Below are 20,692 nucleotides of genomic sequence, written 5' to 3' on the forward strand. Positions count from 1 at the left end.
CCAATAATTACAACACTTGAAATAATTGCTTTTGCTTTTTCAAAGCATATTTAAATTTCAAATCTAGTTCTGATTTCTTACTTTTTCCACATTAAAATACAGTTTGACACAAATAGATTTTCAGTGCAGCTTAATACAACACTTTTCCAGCTACCTCAAGGTTTTGAGCATAATTAATTAAACATCAACAAGGATTTTAACATATTTTATTTCAAACAATAATGCACTTAGTGATGCGGTGCGGAAATAAACAAGCGAAATATGTAAATTATTGTCTGAACAATTGTCTGAACATGGGCACAACACAGGGAAGCATTCTTACAGGGTTGACTGTCTAGCAGAGCTTACACTTGGTCTGCAATTAATGATTAATGTTGTTCTCAAATTATGTAGTATTTTCTTATTTATTTGGCTAGGTTTTTTGTATCTATACAATTTTAGGAAATAGTAAAGAAAGTAATAAAATTGATTAGTGTTTCCCAAAGTCCAACATGATGTCCTCACATGTCCTGTTTTGTCCACAATCCAAAGATATTCAGTTTACTGTCAAAGAGGAATAAAGAGACCAGGAAAAATTCACATTTAAGAAGCTGAAATCAAAGAATTGAGACTTATCTTTAAAACAACACAAAGTGATTTATTGCTTATCAAAATGGGCAACTAGTTTCCTAATTGACAGCTTAAGAGTTACAGTTCTAGTTTGTACAGACGCTCCATTTACCTTAACTGCTTATTTTTAGAGAACTACTGCCCCTGTGGAAAACATAACAATTGCGTTCAGACCCAAAGTTGCTGAATGACCTACTTTATCCTACAAAATTCCACCGCCAGATACTACGCAATTAGTTCCCCAAATATTTTCTTTAATGATCACCGCTAATGCAAACTATAACAAATGACGAGCAAAAGGAGAAATAAGTTATGTGATTATATTCGAGTGGTGGCGAGACAGTTTATTAGTGAAAAGAATCGTAAGACAAAGCACGCTGGAGCACATAGAATGATAACTATAACAAATTTAGAAATTATTGAACAGATGGTTATAAAGATGCAAAACATATGGCTGTGACGTTCCATACAAATGCTCTCCCATGAATCTTCATTTTGGGAAAGTAAACTCCTAGCAGGGCTCGTATCTGCTAACTCCTAGCAGTATCACCTTTTATTTACACTAACAACAGTAGCCATGTTCAGCCTGATCATATAATCTATACATTTTTTGCACAATACAAATGATAAAAAATACATTACTAGTAAGACAAAAGTTCAACATATTATTTCTTTTGAACAGAAATGAAACTCATCTTCTCAGTTAGCTTGTGGTGATTGAGTAAAAATGCATAATCCTTTGGGTTTGTAAAGTCTGATCAGCTACAAAAAGATTATTCTTTATATATACACACCAGCTCTGCTCCCACCGTGAGGCCCTGGTTCCATTTTCGATGCTTTATAGCTTACGAAAACAGGAGTGTGTGGAACCGGGTGAAAGCTGGACTGGTAGGACGCAGTGGGGTTGCCAGTATAAGTCATTGTATATGGTGTTGAGTTCTGGCTTATGTACAAGGAGGTCCCAGGAGTGTACAGGCTTCCACCATGATTAGAACTCTGCATTGAGGGACGATGAGACATGCCACCTTGATATAGTAATGACGCATTTTCAGGAGGAACTGGGCTATAAGCAACAGGCATTAGTGCTCCATCATTTGCCATCACGTGAGGGACGTTTTGCAGTGGCACAGCAATTTGTTGTCCAACAGAGCCATTGTTCTGCAGAGAGTTGTGATATGAAGTCGCCCCGAGGCTGGAAATACTGGAAATGGGATGATACCTCATCAGAGTTGGTTTGCTGGGCGTTGGCTTGTAACCGAGTAAGTGCGCTGGGTGGTACACGTCAAACGAACCTTTGTCTCTGGGCATACGGCGACAGACAAACAACAACCCCGACGCGAAAAGGAAGGCGCCAGTCACCCAACCAATGTACAGAGCCTCTCCGAGCTCCCTCCTCTGAGCATCAATCAGCAAAGGATTGTAAAAATCCCTAATGATAACGTGACCCGTCCATGACACTGGGATAAAGACACAGATGCAGGCCATGAGTTGCATAGCCCCTGCAACCATCAGGATAACGGTCTTAGCCCAGTCATTCCCCTGAAAACAGGAGGTGCATCGCATCCCTGCCATAGCAACAAGAAGCCCCAGTCCTGACAGGGCCACGGAGCAGCACATCAAACCCCGGGCAGCCTGTAGCTCAGGGGGTAGAAACAGCAGGGAGTCGTATACCTTACACTGCATCCTGAAGTTGGCTTGTCGGAAGCAGTTCATCCACAAACCCTCCCAGCGGGTTTCCATCACAATTATGTTCTCCCCAATGAAAGCCGTCACCTTCCACATGGGCAGTCCTGTAGTCGCGGCCGCACCGAACAGCCCGATCAGGCCGACGCACACAGCAGCGATCTCAGAAGCACCTTGAACCATTGTTCAGTATACAAAAGTCCAGCTGTGTCTTAAATTAGATGACCTCACATCCACAACAAATCCAGATTCTTTAGGAAAACATTTCAGAGAAAGGAAACGCTTCCAAGGCAGTGGGGATCTCATCTGACACTGTTGTTTACAGTAAGAGGTAGTTTATTATGGGAAAGATGCCTTGCTGTCACCTGGTTGGCTCAGGGGGATGCAGGTAAAGAGGCTGTCTGCTTATTTTGTGTTTACGGTAAGCAATAGTGGTATATCGGAGTCATCAGTTTTTCTGACAGTAAACACACGAAACAAGGAATTTTAACAGCTCACAACTTAAAGTTTCATCGCTTGACGTGTGTTTATTTTTTGCATGTGGTACAAATTCAGAAGTAAACATGAATGCAGTGTTGCACAGTTCAGCTCCAGCAGTTCTTGTGTTCTCCACAAGGGAGCAGAGAGGACCTTCTGGGTAATGAAACAAGAGGGATCTCACATAACACAGTCCAAATACACTTACTGATTGTTATAGTACATTTTTATAATCTCACAAAGTTCAAATTCTGTGTAGCAAATCAACATACATTTTGTATTTGAGAATGTTAAGTGAGTATAAAACAAATAAACGTTAAGATGTTACCATATGCAGAAAAAAACCCAACATTTCCATTCTGCCACCAAATATTTCCAGTATGAAACAGCAATGAAATTACTGTGCCTTTACAAACAGATTTTATGCCACTTTTCTGTTTATAAAATATTGCATTTAGTGTTTCGGGACTGGAGGCTCAAATTTTGCTTTGAACTACAGTTTGCTTTTGAACTTAAAGTGAAATGAAGTGACCTTCGAGTTTACAAGCTATTATACTGGATTGAATAGAGACAGAAATGTTTTCAAACACATAAAGCTGGAATCAACACAGAAATGGCCCGGAGAACAATCCAGTCGATAGCTCTTTGTGTTTTCTTTCAAAGTGACTTGCAAATTTGGATCACATGATCATGTTGCTAAAACACGAAGCCCTCAGGCTAAGGTGCTTCTGAGTCCGCACCTTTTAAACAAGCAGTCTCAAACCTGTATGCCATGTTTAGACAACCATTTGCTCAGTTTTTATTACATCAGCTCCTACGTGCTCTAGATCATCATACCAAACTTAAAGACTGGTGAATGGTTTCTGATTAAATGATTCACTAAATGAGTTTTAGACATAAATGTTTATGTCAAGCATTCATCCACCAATATAGCATTGTCATCCTGACTGCCCACACTTTCTGTCTTTGTGTATCATGTTTTTGAACCAGCAAAACTGTCAGAAACTGAGAAGGAAAATAGGACTATGTGTATGATGTGTCAGTGCCTGTGAGAGGTCATTTGTGCCACATGAATGTGTGATTTTTTTTTGAGACATATTTGGACACACAGCTCAGATACAGCTAACGTTGAAGGCCGAGGAGTTGAAATACCTGAAGCATTAACTGTCTTTACAACTACACGGATCTGTCATATGTGCCAGCAACAAACAGTACAAACAATTATACTTGTAGGTGTCACATTACTCAGTGGTTAAAGGTTATGTAAATTGTTATATACAGCAAACATATTAAAAAAAAACATACATAGAAAAATAAGGCTGTGAGTATAAAATCTGATTAACACGCATAAAATAAAATGTATTGGCTCACAACGGCAATCTTGAAATCAATAGTTGAGATCACAATGCAGTAACTAGTGCTTTTTAAGTACTTGTCAAATTATGCACAGAAATAGTGAATAGTTAAAACCATCCAGACTATTTAAATCAGAATTATTTGCTTTCACATTAAATGTATTCATTGAAATGTTTTTAACCTGAAATGCGTAGATTGCACTGCCATGCCAACCCATATTAAAAAGAAAAGTGATTGAAAAGAGGGACCATAGCTGATCATTGTTACTTCAGGTGTTCAGAGATAAGCGATCCCGCTGCGTACAGAGGGGTACCTGGAGTGGTAGCTGTAGCTGGTTGATGGGTGTCTGGACAGCACTGGCTGAGGCTGTGGTTGTGGAAGTAGCACCAGCTGTTGAGGCTGCAAAGGCTGCAAAGGTTGTGGAGGATAGGCCATGTAGTCTGAGTTCCTGGAGTACACGTACCTCTCTGAACCTTTGCCTTCGGACTGCAGGTTGCAACAAATGAACATGCATCCTCCAGCGAACAGGAAAGCGGAGGCCACCCAGCCGATGTAGAGAGCCTCTCCAAGCTCCCTGCGCTGTGCGTCGATCAGCAAAGGGTTGTAGAAGTCCCTGATGATGACATGACCCGTCCAGGACACCGGGATAATGACGCAGATGCAGGCCATTATGATCATGCTTCCCGCAATGATTAAGACCAGTCGCTTAGCTCGGTCGTTGTTTTCGATACACGACGTGCACTGCAGCCCTACCAAGCTGATCAGCAGACCGAGGCCACCCAGCGCCAGAGAGCAGCACATGAGCCCTCTTGCAGCCTGCAGGTCAGGGGACAGGGCCAGAAGAGAGTCGTACACCTTACACTGCATCCTGATGTCGGCCTGCCGGAAGCAATTCATCCACAAGCCCTCATAGCGGGTCTCAAACACGATGATGTTCTCCCCAATGAAGGCTGTGACGCGCCACATCGGCATTCCAGTGCTTGCTGCTGCCCCAATCAACCCAATCAGGGTCAATAACAGACCCACGATCTCCAGTGCTGAGTTTGCCATCCTGTCCTCTTCTTACTCATCCAATCTCATTGGTACAATAGTGTCTTGACACAGTGCGACTATCATAGGAAGCAGTAGATTCCCTGTATGGAAGGCTTCGGATCCAAGAGGAGGAGCAGGTTGATGTTCACCTGGTCGGCCTCCTCCCTATGGACATTACACAGGAGTGGGAGGGGGTGGGAAATGTGACCTGTTGCTAGGAAATAGATTCCCCCAGGCCTTTTTTTTTCTTTGTACACCAACCCCAGGAGCTGCTCTAAGCTGCCACTTTGTTTGCTCAGAAGTCTCCATTTACATTCTCGGATCTCACTTTACAAGGAAACGTAAGGTGTTTATTAACATGGGGAACATATTTAAAGTTGACCAATTCATCTTAACCTGTGTGCATGTAATTGAATATTGTGTTAATGCATTACCTGCTATAACTACAGATATTATAAAATTGTTCCGCTCTGGTGCTTAACCTTGTTGGGTTTTTTTTGTTTGTTTTACATTCAAAATCATTCACTGGTAATTTTTCAACATATGCTGCCATCTGTTTCAAACCTTTGCCAATAGTTACAATTGCAGTGCAGCTGGAGACATAAAAAGAGCTTTTAAAAGGATTTGTACATAACTGTTTGCGGTGGGTATGTGGGTTTTTAATAGATGGAGGTAATACTTGTGTGCCTATGTGCTACTGTCAGTGTTGTATTTCTTATCTCGGTCTCTTGTGTCAGTCTGTGCTCAGGAAAAAGCTGGCCGTTGCAGCTTTGGCTCTGATTAAATGAAGTCTCCTGGTAGGTTTGTGTTGTGGGTGGACCTGTGTGAACAGCCTGGTTTTACCAGTTTAGGCACATTTCCACTGACAACAATGGAGACGACATAACAACTTTCCTTTTGCACGTCAGTGAGTGAAACGGGCACAATTTCAACAGAAACCTTTGAATCTGAGGCAAACTGAGAAGCTTTTTGGCAGGAGTGAAACACTGGTCATCATGTAATGAATAGTAGACTCTTTACTTTTTTAATAAGCTTTATCTCCCTTAATTAGACAATGAAAAACATTGACAAACTTTTCGTTTTTTTTAACAGTTGTATTCCTTTATTGAAAACTGCAATTGACCTCACATTTAGGCCAGCATTTTGAAAAGTATGTACATTTACGAAAAACTCAAAACACACATGAACACACACCAGGTGGAGGTCAATTATCTGAAAAAGGCCTAGTGCATAATTTATTCTCAAAGAGCATGTCAGCAGAGGCAGTATTCTTAACAAGTAACTTGTATTATTAAAGATTATGTATACTCTGAGTATACTTTAGTGTAAATTAAGCATATGGAAACAAACAAAGCATACAGTTATTCAGCACAGTCCATCAAGGTCAAAACACAATCAGGTCCATAATGAATTTTAATCTCTGCAATACACTTCATCCCCTTTGAGGAAGTAAGGAAATGTGGCCATTTCCAGTGACTGCCGTTGGTCTTATCAGTCAGTTGATTCCTCTCATTTAAATGTTCAAAATAATGGCAAGTTCATGAAACAAGTCCAGAATGGTCTAGTACTGAGTTGGTGTATACGCCACTGATCCTGGTGGGGGTGCGGAGTAGGGAGGCTGGTAGGTGTAGGCTGGCTGGTACGTGTATGGCTGGTATGTGTACGCAGGTTGGTAGATATTTCCCGCGGGGTTGTATACAATCCTCTCCTCGGGGTCCTGGGTGCGGGGAGCGTGACGGCACAGCAGGATCACTCCGGCAGTGAAAAGCAAAGCTGAGGTCACCCAGCCAATGTAAAGAGCCTCCCCGAGCTCCCTGCGCTGGGCATCAATCAGCAGAGGGTTGTAGAAATCCCTGATGATAACGTGGCCAGTCCAGGACACGGGGATTAGGGTTGTGATACAGCCCATCAGGAACAGACAGCCTCCAGCCACGAGAACAATATGCTTGGTGCGGGCCCGATGGTCCACCACTCTGGTACACTTCATCCCCACCGCTGCCACGATGAGGGCAAAGGTGGTCAGAGCCACAGAGCTGCACATCAGACCCCTGGCAGCCTGGAGGTCCGGAGGCAGAAACAGCAGGGAGTCGTACACCTTGCACTGCATCCTGATGTTGGCTTGTCTGTAGCAGTTCATCCACAAACCCTCCCAGCGGGTCTCCATGACAATGATATTCTCCTCAATGAAGGCTGTTACCTTCCACATCGGCAGGCCCGTCACGGCCGCCACTCCGATTAGTCCAATGAAGCCGATAATAAGGGCCACTACCTCACAACAGATGGCATCCCGGCGCTTCTTCTTCTCAAGTCTCTTTTTTTCCTCATATACGGAGTCGTTGTACTCTTCGTAGTTCTGAGGCTGCTTCTCATCGTAGTAGGAGCCCACGTAAGATTGAGGCGGCTTGCTGTAGCCACTGTAAGCGGTGTAGGAGGCCATTGCGGCTAACACAGAGAGCCAAACGTGGACTTTTGGCTGCTCTCACACAGCTCAGGAGACAAATATGAGGAGGGGAGGAAGTCAAACAACTTATACACCCACAAAAAAATGCTAACGATGCAATGCGGCCTTACTGGTTGAGCTGCTTTCCAGCCATCAGATAAATGGGGACACACCATAGAGAGGTTTTTGTTTTGAATACAAATGAAACTGGCACTACTCGACTAACAATAAGAACTTAATCACACTTAATCAAAACTGATTAATTCACTGTATATAACCATAGCTGATCAAAGTTTAGTTCTTTTCTTTTAAAATATGGATACAAGACATTTCAACACACTTACATGACTACAGAGGACAATGTTTTTGTGTTAAAAAAACAAAAACTCAACCTAATTTAGCCCACAAACAGGATAGAAAAAACGGGCTATGAACTTGAAAACACTGTACATGAAATCTCATTGCTATCACTGAAGCTAGAATTAACTAATTACATGTGCAATCCCGTCTCTGAAAAGAATTGATATTGAATAAAATATTTGATTATTACGTAAAACAAAAAGGAACTTCACGGTGTCCTTTTTTTTGTCCAAATCTAAGTAGGTGGTGGCAGCACTCATGGGTGTAGCTGACAAATGTAGTGTCTCACAACCTGAAAGCTGATAGGATGATCACAGATGTCAAACTGTCTGCTCTTCTCAATGTAAAGTGAGCTGATTAAAAAGGTGTTGAGCACAGAAACTTGAGGAGGGTTGGTTTCATTGGACCTCTTGTCCTCTTGCCAGCAGTTGTCAATTTGTCGCTGCCACACTGAGGTGTTGCTGCCCTCGCAAACATGAAAACAGCGTGTTTGCATATCATCTGTGCATAAATTGAGTTGTTTTTTTTTGCCATTCTGCTGCATTTTTTAAACCCAAGGAAAAAAAACTAAACAGTCTACAGTGTTAGATATAGTTGCTTAAAAGTCAGTATTTTATTTTTTGTGGCATGCATGATAGAAATATAGAAATGGACACAGAAAAGATGTACCACAAGTAATGAAACATTTATTGAAGGAGCCGTTGACTTATTTGACATGATTGTTTGGTCATGAGATATTACCAAATCACTATACTGAAGAACAATTCAGCATCTAATAGTGAAGTTTACAGTTATAAAGGCAAAACAAAATGACATGGCAGTACAGAATCACAAAGAGCACTTGTATTTACGTATTATTTCTGAACTTACGACAGTTTATCATAGCAGTCATTCATGTATTACATATAGCTAACTATGATTTTGGGCACATGATTCAAATGATGAAAATGAAAACTACTTATGTTCCAATACAAACACAAAGTACATGAGTCATAATATATATTGTAAAACAAGGAGATGCATATTTATACAGAACATGCACGCTCCTGACATCTTTGAACCTTCCTCAAGCAGCATCTTTAAGATTTCCGGGGACACATAAAGCTGAATTTGCACACTGCAGTAGAGTATAGTTCAAACATTTTACATTTTAAACATATTCATGATGATTATGAACGCTGGATGCCGTCCTCGCCGTGTAGACACTGTCCTGTTTCTTTAGATCTCTTTGCGCCATTGCATATGCTATATTGTACGGCTCTTCTTCCTTCGATCTGCGTTTGCTGTACCTGACCAGGAGGATGATCCCAGTGATGAGCAAAATACCAGAAGTGGCCCAGCCAATGAAGAGAGCTGACCCCAGCTCGTGTTTTTGAGAATCCGGCACCGCTGGGTTGTAGAAGTTTCTGATGATGGTGTTGCCCACCCAGCTGACAGGGATGAGTGTGGTCAAACATGAGAGCAGATACAGACTCCCCCCTAAGGCCAGGGTGATGTTCTTGCTCTTCACATTGTCACCACAACATTCGCTCTTCTGGGTCCCGCATCCTGTGACGAACAAGGAGATGACAACCAGGACTATGGAGAAACACATGAGCCCTCTAGCAGCCTGCAGCTCTGCTGGGAGAATCAGCAGCGAGTCGTACACCTTGCACTGCATCTTGATGTCAGCCTGGTCGATGCAGTTCATCCACAAGCCCTCCCAGAGTTCCTCCATGACGATGAGATTGGCACCGATGAAGGCAGTGACCTTCCAGGTGGGCAAGGCAGTGGCAGCTATTGTCCCGACCAGGCCGATGAAGCCCAGGACCAGTGCCAAGACCTCTAGCTTTGCTCTCATGGTTTAGAGGTTGAAGTGCAGCCTTGTCTCTCGTCTTTCGTCTAATGATAATCCTACTCGGGTGATCTGTTTTACAGAGCTCTAAATCCGTGATAGTATCATGTCTGTAATGTCATCCTACTGGTTTGAGTTGACCTGACCTTTATTCCTACTGGGGGTTTTGGTCCAACTCCAGAGAGTGTTGAGAGATTGTTGATTTAGTTTTTCTTTCAGGCATTACATGTGTCATTGTTGGTCACGCACGACATGCACTTGTCCTGCGTGACAAGGTTGTGACAGTGCTACCAAGTGAATTTGGGTGACTCAAAAGTTTATGTGATGATCTGCATGTCCTCACCGTATCCAATCTCGACTGAACAGATGTAAGTCATGTGGTGAGTGAGTGTGATACTTACATTATGGATCAGTATGGATAAAGCTTATTGCAAAGAAAACAGCCTTCTGTCAGACTACTGAAAACAATTAAATACAAAGATGAATCATGCTCCTTTTTGTCATGTGGAATTGTCTCACAAAAACGTTTACAATGCAAGCTTGCATACAGATGATATCTTAGTGTGCATCAGCTGTTTAGAATAAGCCACGGTTCTATTTCCCAACAATAACATGTCAAGTTTTAGCACATTTTCCTCTAAGATCTCCTCAACCTGGCTACCACTTTGTCTGTATACTAGTGCTACAATGTGCTGTGGCCAGTGTGTGTTGTATTTTGTATTAATAAATTTAAGTGTAGGGTTTTTTTTTTTAGTAAAGGGTGTTAATAGACACTAAAATGGTACATATGCTCCTGAATTGTGCCATACAATCGCTTTCAAAACTCTTTCCCTCCACATGTTTTCATCATGTGATAAGGGCGAATCTGTGTCTGACATCATCTGATAGAATGTCAGATAGTGTGGGACTTTCTGTAACGCACCATCTTGCATTCACATCCTACATCACCCGCCATGACAGTTGTTTTTTCCCCCACTTTCTACTGTGGCTGTTTGAACTTTCATGACTTCTCATGTAGTCAAAGAGCAAATCTTACATTATAGTTCTAAGAGACTGAAAAAAAAAAAAGCCCTATAATGCTGCAATGAAACACTTGACACTTGCTTTACTTAAGACTGAAACTACTCTAAACACGACCAGGTAGATAGTCCAGTCACTGATGAGGAGGAAACATTTCAAACAATGTCACATCTCAAACCTCACTTGATTCGGGAAAAGGCAACACCCTCCTCCTCCTCCTCCTCACCCTGTTTCTGAGAAGTCGCAGAAACAACAAGGGAAGGAGCAACACGCAGAGAGAGATATAGCAGGAGAACTCCTCAAACAGGAACAGAAACTGGAAAGCCTGTCCGACAGGTTTGCTGAGTGATACTATCGTCACATCCTCAGCTGCTTTAAATGTAAACAGATACGGTCATGCAGAGAAACCTGTAACTGTGAAGTCCAACACATCAAGGCTCGGCAGTGAAGCAGTTCCTGTTGCAGACAGAATTTGCATGTGTGACTCTTAATGTGTGACAGATTTGAATAGAAATATCATGTGATTAAACTAAGATTAAATGGAAGTCAGTGAATACTCAGCGAGGTGCGAGTCAGTGTTAGTGGTGTGACCAAAAAAGAAACGTAGGCGACAACAGACAATGTGTGCCACCTGCTGTTTGCAAAATATGATTACACATTGCTAGGCCAGGGACAGGACTGTGAAAATATAATTTTGCATTATTTCTAATATTTAAAAAAAGACTATAATTACCCTTTCATTTTCCTGCCTGCTATCACTTCTAAGGCTGTTTATTTTTAGATGAAGGATTCCAAGATATATACTCAGAGGGGGAGAATCCCATAGATTAAACTGTGCCATTTTATCTCTGTAAGATATGTGTCTGCGCCTTCAAAGCAAGAGTATAGCCAGAAAAACCCTGTTTCATTGCAACACTCGCTGCCATTCGGAATCGTATTGTACTGCTGCGCATCTGACAGCATTAAGTCTAATCTCTCCTCTTTATCTGAAGGAGCAGCACAGCCTTTGTGGTGGCGGTGGTGATTGACAACAATGAGAGGGTGCTGCTGCTGGTGGTGGTGGGAGACAGAATGTCCACAGAGCTTGGAGATAGACAAGTGAAGATGAAGTTGTGAGAACCATCAATTATAGTGTCTAGGGTGTGTGGAAATGCTGATGAAATTAGTCATTGTCACACCAGGAAGTTGAAAATTCAGGGATAAGGAAGATGAGTGTCTACAGCTCATAATAGACACTTGGTGTTCTGTAGCGGCACCACTGTGTGCAAAAAATGCGAAGTTTGGACTATTGAAGGCTCTCAAGGAAAGGCAATGTTGTCATTTACATTGAAAGGATTACTACATCTTAGACTCAACTTCTCAGGCTTAGCTCCGCATTTTCTGACATGTCTTTTAATGATAATTTTGTAATTAGAGGACTGACTTTAACCACTTCTCATTAAGTTAGCTACTAGTGAGGATGAGGTATGTTAAAAGAATTTAACCAAGTAATCCAACAAAACTTCCAAGAAACCGTCTGGCCACTTGTAATTATGCCTGAAACAGAGTTTTAGTTAAGAGAGGGATGAGATAATTATAATTCTTTCTTGGGTCGTTTTCATACATAAGCAGCCTGCCATTACCGCACACACCATGTGATTCAAACTATAGTTCAATTGCTAAACCCTGGTTATACCACTTTCTTCTTGCAGCAGCGTGGTATCTGTCTGATCAACTGTCTGGAACTCTGGTAATGCACAAAAAAGCAAAGGACAAAATAAAAGAAATACTTGTAAATTCCATAACTCTGGTTAAGCTCATATTGTTGCGATTCTAGTCTTGATTTCAGTCGGTGGTCATTTTTAAGGCCATATTTAGTCGAGTTGTCCCCAGTTAAGTGTCTTTCAGTAGGTGTTGGTGAGTGTCTACTATGCACTTCCAATCTACAATTGGCATCCAAACTTTTTGACACCGTTCCCCTTTGTCACATTAGTTGGCAGCGTTTACAACAGCTGCACCTGCATTTTATCTCTCATAAAATCGTGATGACATTTGACGGACAAAAAGAGCCATGCTAAAAGAGGAAATCACAAGCAGACCCTCACCAGCACTCGCTGAAATACATGCGATGAGATTCAATAGCTGCTCAGCACACAAAATGTCCACTTCTGATGATGAGAGGAATCGACAGTGATGGCCTTCAAAAAGCTCACCAAACGTGTACTGTGTTTATTTCATGTAGGCTTGTGTAGAATTTATAGCTGTGCACAAAATTACCCGCTGACCAGCAGACTGATTCAACCAGAGACTAAAAACAAGGTCAGATCCTCCTCTTTTTTATTCTTCCCAATAGTGTTCTCTTTAATCCCCATTCTATTAACATTCTTTAATTTACATTTCTCAGCTGAGCATGACTTTTTCCCCACATGAGATGGTTGATCTTAAAAGGTTGAATGTGTGATTATAGAGAGAGTTTAGCTGGTTAGCAAATTTAGATATTTATCATGTGTCAGATGTCTCTTGCTCCCACTGCTCCCAATCTCCTTTCCCCATTCCCTTGCCCCCATTATGTGTGCATGAGCACAAACCAAACAGGATATGTTGGGATAGTGTTTGGATCTTTGTTTCCCATTTACAAAGCCAGGACAAACACTGGATTTTGTTTTAGCACAAACGTAAAAGCTGCAAGGAGATACCCCCTGATTCTGACAGAAACTGCATTTGATTAGTATCACCAGCTCTACCTTTAAGTGAAAACTACACTTGACTGCAGTCCCTCCTTTATCCTTTCTGTGTTAAGTGCTACAGCTCCTTCACTATCATTCAGAAACTTAATCAGCCGCAGCTTGCAAACACTCAAAGCGGCTTCTGAAGGTTCACTTTTTAGTTTTCTCCTTTTGTTGTACAATTTCAGTCTGTCTCCGGGTTGCTTTGAGGCAGGGGAGCATCGATTAGCTGCTTAGTTCGGTTGTTTTCGGGCTTGTCTGAGCACACTGGACATCTGGGTTTCTCTCACACCGCAAAATTGTTTCGCTGAGTTGATGTCTGCTGAGCTGCAGGGGAGTGAATTACGCTGCAGCATAACACCACGCTATCCGATGAGTCACTGCAGAGAGTGGCTTTGAATCATAATTAGGAAACAACTGTATTTATTATGATATCAATACATTTTCTATATACATACAGTAATAAAAATGCAGTCTTAGTAGCACAATGAGTTGTTTACAAGTATGACTTCTTTCACTGTTCAGGCATACTGCAAGTCTTTCCCCTTGATTGCTTGAGCAAATTTGGACTTTCTTTGTGAAAAAATGATCACGTATGTTGTCGTATGTCGCTAACAAATTAATTTACATATGAATAAATAAAACAGAAAAAAAAACATTGCTTTGTAATTCATTTACCAGTAAACAATCTTTTCGAACACACAAGACTTTCTAAAGAAGCTGATGTGTAAATTATCTACAATACAGAGTGAGCATGTGAACTGTCAAGAATGAATGTGTTTGAGTGAAATACTGAAGGGCAAAAAGGTAAAACTGGACGAAATGGTTTCACAGTAAACGAGGAGACGCATAAAACAGCAAATACAAATTCAAGTAAAACAGGATTATGTTAAATAAAACAAAGTAAAATCCTCTTGTATCTATGTCAAAGAGGCTATTACGTAATTCCACTATTAAGTGTAACAAGTAAAAACAACAAAACGGAAACAAAATATCTTCCAGACTATAAAGAGAGCTTTTTAGTCCGTAAATCAAAAGATCAAAATTATATATTATACACAATAAGGAAGTCTGTTCCCAAAACATGTCTGTGTATATTCATGTGAAAATGTACAAGTACAGTAAACTATGCAAGACAAGACTGTCCTTTGCAATTAATTATTCTATTTATTTAAGGACAAATAATATACAGCCCTTAACTATGATAATAACTCTGAGTCACACAGACAAAACAAATATTAATGTTCTCACAATACCCAAATTTGGCAACAGCAGGCAGGACTATAGAATGCTGCCCAAATGTGCAAACCATGCCAATCAAAGCAACTGATTAGAATCCATGATTGTACCATTAGTTCATCACTCAAAGCTTACACTTGACTTTTATGTGACAGCATTTGATTTGGGATAAAGCTCCCTCGTTCTAGATTCCTGTATTGCTCCACTAATGATCTTACCTGTACAAAAAGCATTCAGCATAAGTATGGGAAAGAAGGATATATCTTCCGCTAGCTGTGCGATATACATCAATGCTCATGCATTGTTTAGGATGACTGATCTTTATGGAACCCATGTAAAGCTGTCTAAGACACTTGCTGACCGCCTGCTCTCATCAGCTTTTATGTGGCACAGTCTGGGGGTGAACCTGATTGCTCCCTTCGTACCCAAATCTCATCTTTCTCCGTTTGACTTTGATGTTCCTCGTCGTCCTGCTTCTCCACGTCAGATGGCTTTGCGGCGTCGGGCGTCTCACTGACCGTCGGGGACTTGATGCTCTCATCCTCTTCTGTTTCTGCGCCCTCCAGGGACAAAGCTGTGATGGAGTCCTCCAGGTCAGCCTCAGTGGACGGAGCTCTGGGTGTCTGGCAGAGCTCGTCGTCTTCGTCGCTCAGGATGTCGGTCTCCTTCACCTCTTCCTGATCTTCGTATTCTTCTAGGTCAAACTGTTCTTCCACCCAGCGGTCTGTGTCACCTGCTAGCTCAGACTGCTGCTGCTGCTGATTTGATTCATCTTCCTGCTGTGGCCTTTTTAAGTCGGGCTCCTGTGGTGAAGCGAGGTCCTGCTGTTCCGGCTCCCCGTCAAAAACAATGTCAGTATCTATGGTGAAACGGTTGCGCACCAACTTCCTTCTGCCGAGAGTCCTGGTGGGGGCAGATGCTACAAAACAAAAACAGAAGATAAAGAGATAAGTAATAAAGTTAACACTTTCAGGACTTCACTTTGTAGTTTGATAGCTTATAATGAAATTCTATTTAACCAACAGGTTTCTTCTGGCTGGAAATGAATTAAATAAATGACAAAAGATGGTCACACATTGTGTTAGCCATGTCACTGCTGAATTAGAACTATTTTGTTCTAATGTCCATGTCCATAATTATTAACACCCATTGAAAATGTAGTTTTTTGAGAAAGCACAGTTCCCAAGCCATTCCAAAGGCTCCTGATGATTTTTTACCATGCTCTAGCGCATTCGAATACACTATAATTGGAGAATATCTGATGCAGTATTTCTCTGTGCCATTACTAGTCAAGTGCAAGTCATGGCTAAAACCAAACAGCTTGTTGAGCTTGCGATCATGTCCATCACTGACAGCATTGCGTGTTGTGGCTAATCACAAGACAGGGAAAGGCTCTAAAGTCAAATCCAAGTGCTATTAAGTGAGAAGGATAAAAAAAGTACAAGGAGTTCCACACTGTGGAAAATCTCATAGGGCAAGACAGAAAGCCAAAAGTCACCCCACACTGGCAAGAATACTAGAGGAAGAATCCAAGGATCACTACTAAGGCCATCCTGATAAATATGAGCCATTGTAGAATCAACATCTCAAGGCAAATGCTGCAGCAGACACAAGGCTGGTCTCCATAGACACTGACCAAGGACAACTCCACTTCTCCAAGACAGGCATGCAATAGCTCGCCAAGCCTTTGCAAAAACTCAACTGGACAAAGATGAAAGCTTTTGATCAGTAATCCCGTGGCTGAATAAGATGAAAATAGAGTTGTTTGGACTCTGGCTTTCAAATGAAAGCCATGTCCCAGAAAGAAGAAGCTTTCAATCCCAAGAACACCATCTCAACGGTTATGCATTATGGTGGGAATGTAATGGAGGAGGCAAGCTTGTCAAAGTAATGAGGGAAAAGGACTACATTTAAGGTTCTGGAGGAAAACGTCAAGCAGAAAAACCTGGCCTTGGGCATCATTGGACCTTCCAACAAACAAAACAGATCTCAACATTTTAGAATCCAGACCTGAGACCCACTAAAAACTATTGAGGAGACTGAAGACTAGAGTGGCGTAGGGAAGCCTTCCAACCCTAAACCTGGAGATCGTCGCAAGGAGCAATGGTTCAAAATCCCAGAGAAGGTGTGTAAAAAGCTTGTTAGAAATTGTAAAACCCATTTGATTGTTGAGAAAAGAGTATTAAAAATGTGGACATGGTATACAGAGTAAAAATATGCCTCGATGAACAAACAGAAATATGTCTCCAGCACAGTTCCAGACCATTTTTGTCACTTGTTTGTCATTTCCAGACAGAGGAATCTTATTAACCAAATGAAAATTCACTACAATTGAGACTTTGGCATGGGTATGAGTAATTTGGACCCAACAGTAAATATTAGTCATTTTCACATTGAGGATTAGACGAATAAATATGCCAAATGCGATTAACCCACAATGAACAATACAGATTAGAACAACTAATACCAGATTACAACAAAGTCAGGGTTGAACATTGCAATGTGCTAACAGGTACAAACAATGACTTCAAGACAAAACAGATTCAAAACCAGCTTTGAAAAATATTGTGACACAGCATTGTAACCATTCCACCATTCCCTGTAGTTTTGTTCAGATGCAGTATCTCTTTACATACTAATTAATTCCATAAACGTGGTATAACCCTCTGAATCAACCAGAAGATTCCATGTGTGTCAGTTAGGAAGGAACTGGGACGTGTAGAGCTGCAGGGTGAATAGAGCCACAGACTGGCATTTACCTGCTCTATTTATGGCGGGACGGGCTCCCTTCAGGGCACACAGTCGTTTTCCTCCAAAGGGTACATACTGCTGGTTGAGAGGTAAACTCTCCGTTTTCAGGAGCTGCCTGCGATGCTTTTCCCTCAAGATGGAGTGGACCGTCTTCAGAAAGTCTTTTCTGCTCTCCGGAGAGCTAAGGCAAATAGAAGGTCATCTTATCAGTTAGAAAGCAGACAGGACTGTAGCGGTGGTACGTTAGCTTCAAACTGCGATGGAATTCAACCTCTTTCAGGAGAGACACTTACCTACAGCACAGGTGAAATGACCTCTCTGGTCGTCCTTCTGACTCTGATTTTGTGTGGACGATCTCACACACAGCAGAGCCCTCGCCGTCTGAGGGAGAAATTAACACTCGCAAGTAATTTCATGTACAGAAGGAATCCAACATCCTTATGTAAATACAGAACAGTATTCACTGCATCATCTACCTGCATTGGCTAAGGATCGGACTTGAAGGGCATCAGTTGGGATCATGTGACGGAATCGGAAAGGGTCTTTGTCTTCTGAAGATACAGAGACTCGATGGGAGCCACCCTTCCATCAAACAAAGAACAATGTTATTTTTTCCAACAAACTTGCTAAAAACAAAGTAAGCTTTATTTTTTTGAAATATGGCACCGCTGATTGCTTGTGCAAAAACCTACCATTTTCTTCTTCTGCTTGGATCCTTCCTTGCATACAAAGACGACTGCCGTTTTGAAAACTAAATCGAAAACAAAAAGTTATCACTGAAGACCTCATATGACTTGTCAAATCAGCATATTAAACAGTTAAGACAACACCTGTGTTTTAGCAGAACAAGCGAATTCTTTGGCAATCTCACAAATCAATTCTGTGTCTTGATTTGGTTCAGAATGAATTCTTGACAGTAAACAATTACGCTGACACTTGTCTGTCGCCCACTGAGCTGCAAATGACACTAGATCATTATCTAGCTACCAGGAAAAAAAACAAACTGTGAAAGGTGTGAGGGTAAACAGCTTTTTTATTTGTTATATTATCAAGTTATTTAAGACGTCTTGTAAGCATCTGTCAATCTTCTTCCTGTGAATGTAGTAAAAGGAAAGTGTAATTTCCTGGCAAGCCATGCTGGTTAAATGGTTTTTTTACAGAAATAAAAGTTGGTATATGTGTGTTCTGACAGTAAAAGAGGGAAAAAAATATCCCTGCTTTACCATTTAGTGCGTTTTGAAAATCATTGTTTTTCAAAATGCTGTACGGGCACAGGTTGTTTTGTAAAGTGCTGCATTTTGTGTTGCTCAGCTGTTGTTGATTGTTGGTGTTCAGAGTTCACTGCCTAGCTCTTTTAGTCTGTCACTGACGGGCTGTAACGTATTCACAAAACACTTAACTTTTGTCTTGTAAAGCTAATTGCTCATTAAATCCAAAGTACACTCATATTGCTTTTTTTTTTTTTTTAAATGGGAAACAAAATTGTCTCAAGCATGTGTGCACTGAATACCAATTGGGTGCTTCCCTGTGCCATTACACTTAATTTCTGGCTTTTTCATTCAATCAACAAAACTATTAACCAACATTTTTTTTGGTGTTTGAAGAGATTCAACAGAAGAAATATTCATTACTCACTCCTCATATTTATATAATGTCAAAAACAACCAAAAAAAAAACTCATCACACTTACCAAATGTAGCTATCTGGGGCTCCTTCTTCCATTTTCCTAAGGAGGCAGGCGGGTTGATCCATGTCACATTGTTGTGAAGCAGCAGGTCACCCATTGACAGATCAGCAACCTGGCCGTTACAACAAAATGTCAACAGTCGGCCCATGTGCTCCCCTAGGAGGACAGAACACAGCCAAGCTACATTTGCCCAACCAACCTCTTTCTTTTCACTGCTCTGCTCCGTGATGAGCTGATCAAACACTGCTCCAAACTCCTCATGGATCTTCTGCATCTCGTTGATGTGGCTGGCAACCTTGTTCATGGCTTTCATGGCAACTGCAGTCAAGCAGAAAACAACAAAAAATTGGTGAATTATGGTTGTATGTGGATTCACCTGTCAGAATGATTTCATCTCCTCGGACGGTCATGTGACCGGGTCTTACCATCCAGGTGGTAGTGTTCCTCACTGTCTGGGTCTGTGAGCGAGTACAGCTCCTTCAGCAGGAGGGGATACTTGAGCACCCTCTGTATGGGTTTGATCAGGTACGACTCCAAGGTGGAAGAGTGCTGCTGCTTCGGGTTCCGCTCATCCAGGAAGGCCTTGAAATCAGGGTCAGTTTTGGCTGGAAAGACCAACAAGTAACACTTAATGAATTTGTCCCTTCCAAAACAGATGTACGGATGATTCTACACAAGCAATTTTATGCATGTTCAACAATTTGCAGGAATAAAGACTGTTCTATACCTACTGAAAACTAGATTCTTTTCTTTAGCTAACCAAGTAGCTGCGGTATAAACATTTTAATTTAATTCAGTGAACTCTGACCTACTTATATTTATGTTTTACTTTGTCTCACATTAAAAAATACCTAAAGCCAGGTTAAAAGGACCGGACTGTTCTGTGTTTTTGTTAAGGAGTCAATTAATCTGAGAGCAGTGAATCACAAGTGGGCAGAAAAAAATCTGTTCAGAGCTTTAAAAAAAACCCAGCTTTATCCTAACAGCACTTTGCCAAACTGTATGGCAGATAATCAGTTGACTCACTGAATGTAAATGCAGCAAATAATGCCATCCACTCAAGTCTTAAAGGAGTGGGTGTACTAGCTAGAGAACAGACTCTTCAGCACTGCTCATTATATATCACACAATGTTGCAGAGCTTTTTAGCCCTGGGAGCCTCCAGCTTGAAAGTATGCAGGGGTCAGATGGACAACAGTGAGGCTGACAACTCCGCAGAGCAGATTTATGGAGCCTTGCAGGATATGGCAGATGGTTGATGGATAAATACATCCTCTCCTTTGAGCCAAGGAGGAATGTCAACCAAAGAGCACATTTACTCACCCTTTACGAGGACCTTAGGGACTTTGGTGTGACTGGCGCAGAAAGCGCTGTAGATTTTAAAACGGTCTGCATAGTACAGGAAAGAGCCTCCCAGGGAGAAGAGGATTTTCTGTGTAAAAGAGTAACCATTAGTTAAAGAGTTCATTATTTATTTAAATGCATGTTGCTGTGTGTGTG

General features: G+C 41.4%; 5 protein-coding genes across 5 annotated transcripts in view; all 5 read right to left on the reverse strand.

Annotated features, from left to right (window-relative positions):
• Positions 1-730: 730 nt before the first annotated feature.
• On the reverse strand, positions 731-2,475 carry LOC103360905 (claudin-8-like). Its single transcript, XM_008286838.1, has one exon. The coding sequence runs from the start codon at positions 2,473-2,475 to the stop codon at positions 1,390-1,392; it is 1,086 nt and encodes a 361-aa protein (XP_008285060.1). The 3' UTR covers positions 731-1,389.
• Positions 2,476-2,793: 318 nt separating this feature from the next.
• On the reverse strand, positions 2,794-5,262 carry cldn8.1 (claudin 8.1). The gene has a single exon (XM_008286839.1). It carries the CDS (start codon positions 5,173-5,175, stop codon positions 4,402-4,404), a length of 774 nt encoding a protein of 257 aa, XP_008285061.1. The 5' UTR covers positions 5,176-5,262; the 3' UTR covers positions 2,794-4,401.
• A 984-nt stretch (positions 5,263-6,246) lies between these two features.
• On the reverse strand, positions 6,247-7,655 carry LOC103360907 (claudin-8-like). Its single transcript, XM_008286841.1, has one exon. It carries the CDS (start codon positions 7,592-7,594, stop codon positions 6,719-6,721), a length of 876 nt encoding a protein of 291 aa, XP_008285063.1. The 5' UTR covers positions 7,595-7,655; the 3' UTR covers positions 6,247-6,718.
• A 1,017-nt stretch (positions 7,656-8,672) lies between these two features.
• LOC103360908 (claudin-17) lies at positions 8,673-9,797 on the reverse strand. The gene has a single exon (XM_008286842.1). It carries the CDS (start codon positions 9,795-9,797, stop codon positions 9,108-9,110), a length of 690 nt encoding a protein of 229 aa, XP_008285064.1. The 3' UTR covers positions 8,673-9,107.
• A 4,119-nt stretch (positions 9,798-13,916) lies between these two features.
• Positions 13,917-20,692, reverse strand: part of LOC103360909 (T-lymphoma invasion and metastasis-inducing protein 1-like) — a 33,047-nt gene continuing 26,271 nt past the window's right edge. Inside the window, exons 19-27 of the mRNA XM_008286843.1 lie at positions 20,516-20,624; positions 19,619-19,798; positions 19,393-19,511; positions 19,197-19,305; positions 18,199-18,257; positions 17,983-18,088; positions 17,800-17,887; positions 17,515-17,687; positions 13,917-15,674 (exon numbers count right to left, since the gene is read on the reverse strand). Coding sequence (XP_008285065.1) covers positions 15,136-15,674; positions 17,515-17,687; positions 17,800-17,887; positions 17,983-18,088; positions 18,199-18,257; positions 19,197-19,305; positions 19,393-19,511; positions 19,619-19,798; positions 20,516-20,624 — 1,482 coding nt within the window. The 3' untranslated portion in view covers positions 13,917-15,135. The remainder of the gene's footprint in view (positions 15,675-17,514; positions 17,688-17,799; positions 17,888-17,982; positions 18,089-18,198; positions 18,258-19,196; positions 19,306-19,392; positions 19,512-19,618; positions 19,799-20,515; positions 20,625-20,692) is intronic.

This window comes from Stegastes partitus, unplaced genomic scaffold (assembly GCF_000690725.1).
Source record: "Stegastes partitus isolate 25-593 unplaced genomic scaffold, Stegastes_partitus-1.0.2 Scaffold472, whole genome shotgun sequence".
NCBI classification, from domain to species: Eukaryota; Metazoa; Chordata; class Actinopteri; family Pomacentridae; genus Stegastes; species Stegastes partitus.

Coding starts and splice junctions, on each gene's coding strand:
- LOC103360908 (XM_008286842.1), bottom strand. CDS start 9,797: ATGAGAGCAAAGCTAGAGGTCTTGGCACTGGTCCTGGGCTTCATCGGC.
- cldn8.1 (XM_008286839.1), bottom strand. CDS start 5,175: ATGGCAAACTCAGCACTGGAGATCGTGGGTCTGTTATTGACCCTGATT.
- LOC103360907 (XM_008286841.1), bottom strand. CDS start 7,594: ATGGCCTCCTACACCGCTTACAGTGGCTACAGCAAGCCGCCTCAATCT.
- LOC103360905 (XM_008286838.1), bottom strand. CDS start 2,475: ATGGTTCAAGGTGCTTCTGAGATCGCTGCTGTGTGCGTCGGCCTGATC.